Source organism: Chiloscyllium plagiosum, chromosome 16 (assembly GCF_004010195.1).
Source record: "Chiloscyllium plagiosum isolate BGI_BamShark_2017 chromosome 16, ASM401019v2, whole genome shotgun sequence".
In the NCBI taxonomy this organism is placed as follows: Eukaryota; Metazoa; Chordata; class Chondrichthyes; order Orectolobiformes; family Hemiscylliidae; genus Chiloscyllium; species Chiloscyllium plagiosum.
In genome coordinates, this window is record NC_057725.1 from 53,669,344 (window position 1) to 53,677,464 (window position 8,121).

General features: G+C 41.6%; 1 protein-coding gene across 5 annotated transcripts in view; it reads left to right on the top strand.

The window, feature by feature from the left end:
* LOC122557922 (von Willebrand factor C and EGF domain-containing protein-like) overlaps positions 1–8,121 on the top strand; it is a 326,824-nt gene that overhangs the window by 278,806 nt on the left and 39,897 nt on the right. For all 5 annotated transcript variants that reach the window (XM_043706141.1, XM_043706142.1, XM_043706143.1 and 2 more), the window contains 6 exons: positions 2,196–2,313; positions 2,939–3,024; positions 3,164–3,260; positions 6,792–6,874; positions 7,146–7,236; positions 7,901–7,983. In XM_043706141.1, coding sequence (XP_043562076.1) covers positions 2,196–2,313; positions 2,939–3,024; positions 3,164–3,260; positions 6,792–6,874; positions 7,146–7,236; positions 7,901–7,983 — 558 coding nt within the window. The remainder of the gene's footprint in view (positions 1–2,195; positions 2,314–2,938; positions 3,025–3,163; positions 3,261–6,791; positions 6,875–7,145; positions 7,237–7,900; positions 7,984–8,121) is intronic.

The window sequence follows — 8,121 nt, forward strand, 5'->3', positions numbered from 1 at the left end:
GGGGGAATTGGGGGGAGGGGCGCTGGGAATACAATAGGTGGAAGGAGGTGAGGGTGAGGGTGATAGGCCGGAGAGGGGTGGGGGCAGAGAAGGCCGGGAAAAGATTGCAGGTCAAGAAGGCGGTGCTGAGTCTGAGGGCTGGGACTGAGAAAAGGTGGGGGGAGGGGAAATGAGGAAGCTTGAGAATTCCGCATTCTTCCGCCTAGGAACCCTCCAGCCACAGGGGATGAATGCGGATTACTCCAGCTCTTCTGCCTAGGAACCCTCCAGCCACAGGGGATGAATGCAGATTTCTCCAGCTCTTCCGCCATGGAACCCTGCAGCCACAGGGGATGAATGCCCGAAACATCGATTCTCCTTCTCCTTTGATGCTGCCTGACCTGCTGCGCTTTTCCAGCAACACATTTTTAAACCTTCATAGCAGTACATGTTTCCCTTGTTAGGGAGTCTAGAACCAGGAGCACCACTTAAAAACAAGGTGGCTGCCCTTTAAGACTGAGGTAAGGGTTAACCCAGAGGTTTTACTCAGAGGAAGTCTGTTCTCCGGAGAGCCATGCAAGTTCAGCCTCTGGGTACAGCTTGGTAATTTTTGATGATCAATGGTGTAAAGGGTTATGGGGATAGTGTGGGTAAAAGGCATGAAAGTGTTCAATCAACTGTGCTCGTATTGCATGGTGGATCAAACTATTCCTCTGTTCCTATGATATTAAGTACTAGACAGAGAAATTCATAGTTACGTTATGGCCTGCCTAAATGATTCCAGACAGAATTCTTGATTTGAATTGCACCACTGCTCAACATTAGCAGCTCTTTGCTATGAAAGGGTCAATTCTCATGAAGTATCATCCATGGACAGTTCAGAAATTGACCATACAGTTGACATAGAGCTAGTTGCTGGAGACACAACTATAGAGTCAATAAAGTGTGGCGCTGGAAAAAGCACAGCAGGTCACGCAGCATCTGAAGAGTGGGAGAGTCTACTTTTCCTGCTTCATCAGAACTCATGAAGGGTCAAGCCTGAAACGTCGATTCTCTTGTTCGTCAGATGCTGCCTGACCTGCTGTGCTTTTTCCAGCGCCACACTTTATCAACTCTGACTTCTCCAGCATTTGCAGTCCTCACTGTTTCCCAGTTGGCACAACTATAGACTATACCTGAACTATGAAGGAGAATTAGATATAGATAAATTCAGAGACTAGTTTATGGCAAAATGGGTATGTTACCCATGTGTGCAATCCATCTTAGTACATTGTTGATAGATTGTTCATATACTGTGGCAGCATGGGCCACTCCAAATAAATATGCCTTATCTTCAGTTCAACTTTGCAATTATCTGTAAGTCATGTTCCACAAATCCCTCAATTGTTTACCCATTTCTTCTCCTAATCTCTCATTACAAAACCTACCATCTCAATATCCACCATCATAAATCTCTACCAAATACAAATTTCGCTCACCATAAATTCATTCCAACTCCCTATCCCTAATCATTGCAAGTTCCTCTTTCCTTTCTGAACCAGTTTGGTCGTATAGATGGAAGTGTTTTATTGTCCTATCCAGTTCTTAGGAAGGATGACCCGAGAGTCCAACCTGTGTTTGGGGCCAGTGTAGTGGAGGCTTTCGGTCTAGACCTGAATGCCAGCTTAGTTTAGGTAAATCTAACCTACACGCACCCACCCTGCCCCATTATGTGCCCAGTGGATATCATTCTAACTTAAAATCAACACTTCCATATGAATTACACTTCACTCTTCTGTAGTGAAGAGAGGCACGAGTGTGTATAAAATATTAACAAAGCAAACACATTGTCATCTGTCCCTTATTCGAGAATGATGTGTATACAGGATTGAGAGTTTCTGCTATTATTCTTCATGTGATTGAAAAGGTTGATTTACAACTCTCACATCATTAGGTACACAGGACAGTGCACCCCACGAGCTGGTGGGATCTGGAGCTCAGGAGTTTCTCAGCTTCCAATCTGCTAAACTCCCTGCCATATTAGTTAAGGAGTTGGACTTTCAAAATACCACTGACAGACATTGTTGTTGCCATTTTGAACGTTTGGTAAAAGACAGAGTGGTACCAGTATTATCAACAGAAATAAACTGAGGACTACAACTGATTTTTGTTTTTCATTTTGAGAAGTATTGATCATTTCTCTTTTAACCATTAAATTTGACTGATTGTGTCCTCAGAATGGTGAAGTGGAGTGTTCCTACAGCCCTTGCCCAGTGTTGCACTGTGCCAGAGAGAATTGGTTTTTGGAGCCTGGCCAATGCTGCTTTACTTGCCGTCAGGATAAAAACATCAAAGGTGAGCTAAGGTTTTGAGAAGTATGCCGGGTGCCATTTTGGAATGAATGTATCTGAAAAATCCTTACAGAACTAAGACAGAGGCAAAAACAGGAATTGCTGGTAACATGTAGCTTCCCCAAACTCCAGCCTATTCTGTCTCTTAGCCACATGTGCATTTTTCACTGAATACCTTCTCACTCCCTCATGATCATTTATGTCGTATCAAGTAGTTACAAAATGCTACCAGTTTCCATGCTGCGATTGAGTATCGGCTGTTTCTCTTCTACAACTCACTTTTTATCCAAACAATTTTGCTCAAAGGTGAATATTTCAGATTTGACAAAGGGTTATGTTCAAAATTGTAATCTGCCTTTGCTGCTGAATGATCTATGTCTTTTCAGTGTATGCTTTGATTTCCAGCATTAATAATGCCTTGTTTTTTCAATTAAGTGTGTTAATGAGTTGGTTTCAAGGTGTTTCATGTTTGATGCTTAATTATCTTCCGTTATATTTTGAATGATGAATTCACAGTGGTACGAAGTTGCACAAATTTTAGCTAATTGATTGCATATTAGTTATCCATATTTGTTTTTAATAGAACTTGAATTTCTCTGATTCTATTTTGTACCATTTCTCCTTGACAGGCTGTTTTATAGATGACAATGGCATTGAGTTTCCAGTCGGGCAAATATGGTCACCTGGCGACCCTTGTGAAGTATGTGTGTGTCAGGTGAGTCCAGCCAGGAAAGAGAAACTCACGTTACCAACATGTGTGTTGCAGTGTCTCAGAAGAAAGCCTCTCGACCATTTCCTCTTGGATTGTTTATTTGTGCTATTGTTCCTTGGTCTTATTGTCTGTTTCATTTCAGGAAGATGGTTCAATTGTCTGTAAGAGGACAGAGTGCTTGGAGACCTGCGCACACCCAATATTGGTTCCTGGACAATGTTGCCCAGATTGTTCTGCAGGTAGTTTACTAACTATCGGTGTGTCTGTATGGCAAGCAATTATTGCTGATCCCTAATTTCACTAGTGAGGTTGATGAAGGCCATCACCTTGATCCGTTGTCATCCATGTGCTGTAGGTACACATACACTGCTGTTGGTTTGGGAGCTTTGGAATTTTAGCGCAACTGTGGTGAAGTAATGCAATGTATTCCTAAATCAGGATGATATGTTACTTAGAGGTATCTTGTAGATAGTGCTATGTCTATGTAGTTGATACCTTGTCCTTCTCGGCAGTGGAGTTCTCAGTGTGAATAATGAATGCTGGTCTTGCCACTGAAGCTTTCACAGGGAAAGGCCAGTCGGCATTGGCCTAGCCCTAATTATCTCGATCCCTGGCACATCACCACTTAATGCAACATAATTGACAACATTGTCAACAGTGGAAGAGCATGATGAATACAGATGAACTAAAATGAAAACAGAATAGAATAAGGTGAACATCTCACCTGTGTAACCTGTGTTGCATAGTGCTATTAAAGGAGACTCGGCTAGTTACTGCAGTACACCTTGTAGATGGTACACGCTGTTGTCATTGTGCTTCAGTGTTAGAGGCAATAAATGTCAAAGGTAGTGAATGGATTAACAATCAAGCAGGCTGCTTAGTTCCACAAGTGTTGAGCTTTTTGAGCATTGTTGGAATGGCATTAATTCATTTAAGTGCAGAATACTTCAGCACACTCCTTACTAGTGCCTTTACAATAGTGAATTGAATTTGGGAGTCTGGAGTCAAGACGAGAGTGGTGCTGGAAAAGCACAGCAGGTCAGGCAGCATCCGAGGAGCAGGAAAAATCGATGTTTCAGGCAAAAGCCCTTGATTTGGATGCTGCCTGACCTGCTATGCTTTTCCAGCACTCCTCTAATCTTGACTCTAATCTCCAGCATCTGCAGTACCCACTTCTTCCCTTTGGGAGACAAGAGGTGAGTTCCTTGCTGACGACTATGCAGGCCTTGTATGCTTGATATTTAGGTAGTTGATCCAGTTAGGTTTCTGCTTCGTGGTGAACTTAAGGATATTTGCTGATTGTAATGCCAACAGATATGAAGAGAATGGGGTTATAAATATCTCCTGTTGGAGATCATCATTGCTAAACATATATATGGTTCAAATATTACTTGGCATGTACAGTCAAAGACTGAATGTTGTCCGTGTTTTGCTATATATGGACAATTGCTGGAATATCTGAGGAACTGAGCATGTGAAATCATGAGTGAACATCTCCACTTCTGACCTAATGATCAAAGGAAGGTCATTGAGGAAGCATTTGAACACCGATCAGTTAATGACTATGATCCTGGGAGGGTGATGTAGTATTTTCAAATTGACCACTCCTGGTACCCTGTGGTCTTTTTCCAATTCTTGGATACACTACTAGAGAGTGTGCAGAGAAGAGTCACCGACCTGGATCACATGAAAATTTATTGCATGATCACAAAAAGTATAAATCTTTTAGGTAAAACATAATTAGAAGTTAAGCAATTTGTTGCAGATGTACCTGCTCCCTCTAAAGGCTGGAGCGGAATTCTTTGTCTTCACCATAGACTGTGTGCCATCAGTAGAATGGATGGAGGCAATGTAATATGACCAATAACCCCATCAGAACTACCAACTTCTGCTACAGGAGATAGCCAGGTCTCTTTCAACTGAGGTTAGCTTTGAGGTGTTACTAAAGGGGACGGATTAAAATCCTATGGTGGTGGTGAGAGGATAGAGCTAAGGGTGGAAGATTGGCTTCTGCTCCCTTGACTCCAGAAACCCTGCAAACCAATACCTGAACAGGTATTTGACTACAGCTGAACAAGAAGAAGGAACCTTGCCAATGCTCTTTACTGGTGGGGTCTGTTCATTCCAGCTGCTTAAATACCTTCAACACCTTTACACTATGAACTCACTCTTATTCTTTCCCTTTCCTTTAGCTTTACTTGTTGCATTCTCTGTCACCATGTCCTCTCTCTTCTCTCCCGCACTCCAGTGAGACTGTCTGTTCTTTCCAGTCTGGCAGTTCGACACATCATTGTTCTGCCAATCTCATAGTCCGATCATTTAATCTGCACTATCAACACCCTTTCTCCCCCAGCATTCCACCAACCCTCTCCCTCTCCCCCGCCCCCCCCTCACCCAGCATAAATGTTGCCAACTCCACACTTCACATTAACTCCGATGAAGAGTCATCGAGACTCAAAATGTAAGCTTGTTGTCTCCATGGATGCTGCCTGACCTGCTGAGGTTTCCCATGTTTTTTGTTTTCAGTAAGTGCCTGCTCATGTTCACTTGTCTCTAGGCCTTGCCTTGGTCACCCTAAGCGCAAAGCTTTTCAAGCTAAACTGACCATGAGGAAAGACTCAAAGATTCAAAAATTGGCCGGTGTACATTCTGCAGCACTTTGATTTGGGGATTTTCAAACATGACTATGAATCTCCCTGAGTATCTTGTATCCAGCTAATGTAAAGCACAATCACTGAGCTCATAAATTTTGAAACCTGACTCCACTTGGTCAAAATGTAAACGCTGTTTGAGGATGTTCTCTGAATGGGGTGCTTTTGCTCTGGGTTGAAACTTGACTATCCTTGTATATTAGTGTAAAGTCAATCTGGTGTAAAAGTCAACACCATGATTTTGGCCTAAAACCCCCAAAGTTTTGATACAACTGTGCAAAGGTTAGTCTTCAGATTTCAGGGATTTAAAGCCCAAAAGGTTCAGAACCAAGCAATATTCCTGGAAACTTCAATGATTTGATTCCAATGTAAATGTTTAAGTACCAATGAAAAAGAATGCTGGTAAATAAACAACTGTTGGAAAATAATATGGAATAGCTGTATACAGTTTGTAATTTTGTGAAATAAATGTTAGGTACTGAACATAAATTATTTATATTTTTATTATTTTATTCCATTGCAGTGGTCCTTTTTGGATTTCACTTGTGGCCAAATCAAGCTCACGCATCAACCCTTCATAACATTATCCTTGTAAAAGTCAACCACATGAATTTTGATCTAAAAAATTGACTTTTACTCCAGTATATACAGTAGAACTGGACAGTTTGATTTTGAGTACATAAACCTGTAACAAAAACAAATTGCTGGAGAAGCTGAACAGATCTGGCAGCATCTGTGAAGAAAAAAAATTAGAATTAATGTTTCGGGTCCAGTGACCCTTTCTCGTTCAGAACATTCAAACTTCCTTTGTTCCTGATTTACAGCATCCTCAGTTCTTTCAGTTTTTACATAACCCTGTGAGATATACTCAAGGTTTGCTGTTGACCTTTTGAAATGACATGGCAGTTATCAATTTTTCTAATTCAAGAGATAATTTAAAAAAAAACATAGGTAATTGTCTTGTATATCATACAAAAATTATAGTATTGCAATTTCAGCTATTAAATATATGGTACTTCCAGCTTCAAGGGGTAATAGTGGGCCTGCTTGTTTCAGGTCTTCATTCACTAATTGGTTTCTGAATTGGATCCGTCAGTAACCTATTTGTTTTCTTTGAAGGTTGTACCTATGGTGGGGTGACCTATCAGAATAATGAGAGCTTCCCATCAACATCAGATTCTTGCCTCACCTGCATCTGTCTGGTAGGTGTGTATGGGTCTTTAGTATTTCAGACTACAGCTCATTGCTGTTAAGCTGGGCTCAGATGTTTGAGGAGAAAGTCTGGGATTTTTATTTGCAGTAAGGTTGGTTATGACGTTTGACCTGTGTCTTTGCCTCTTGGATTAGTTATGACACAAGATAAATTTCCAAGTTCTGTTCTTACTTCTAAAGGATTCCTTCATTTTGTCACAAATCATGTCCAAAAGGACTCTAATACCATTTAATATTTGACCATGTCCTTTTCTCCTACAGTCAGGCTCTGTTGCTTGCTCCCCGATGGAGTGCAAAGTTCGCTGCACTTACCCTTTCCATTCTGAAGGAGAGTGCTGTCCTCTTTGCATTGGTGAGTGCATCAATGATTTCGACAAGCCCTTCAGATGTGAGCAGTGAGCACTGAGTTTTAGCACACTAGCTGTTTAACTTCAATGATTGTTATGATTGTATTTCCTTGCTTGGTGTTACTTGGGAGCCAGAAAAATTCTAATCTCCTTGTCACTGTTCGCTCACTGTGTCTCACTCACTGCACTAATACTGATCCCACTGTTTGTCTACCTCACTGTGTTAATCATTCTCCCACTCACTCTCTCTCCCTCACTGCACTAATCGATGTCCCACTGGAGGAAGCAGCAAAACATTTCATTATAAAGTGGCAATGGATGGCGATGTACATACAACTTCTTTTCTCAAGTGTGTCTTATCTCAGAAGCTTCACTATATAGAGATATTTCAGAAAAGGGAGATCAGCTGCATTCTTCCATGTCCCAGACTGTGGGATGTCCCAGGGCAGTTCACCCATCTGTGTTCTCTGTCATTGGTGTGTAAGTTCATAGCTTCGCTCAGATGGAACCAAACATCATTATCAAGAGATAGGTGCCCATCAACCTGATGTGCTATGAAAGCTGACATTAATCAGTGGCGAGCAGTTACTGACAATGAACAATGCCTAATTATTGGATTCATCTGTGTTGTGGCTGCATTCACGTATTCACATGGTCCTTGTTTTACAGATTGCAACTATGAAGGGAGGAAAGTCACCAATGGCCAGTCATTTCAGCCTGAAAATAGACCCTGCTACCAATGTAAATGCCAAGTGAGTGTGGCTTCACGAGGTGATAATTCCTGATTTTTGGGTAGATGGAAAGAAATTTATTACAGGACAATATCAGGCACCATGTTGGAGGGTGTTTGTGTGTGTGTGTGTGTGTGTGTGTGTGTGTGTGTGTGTGTG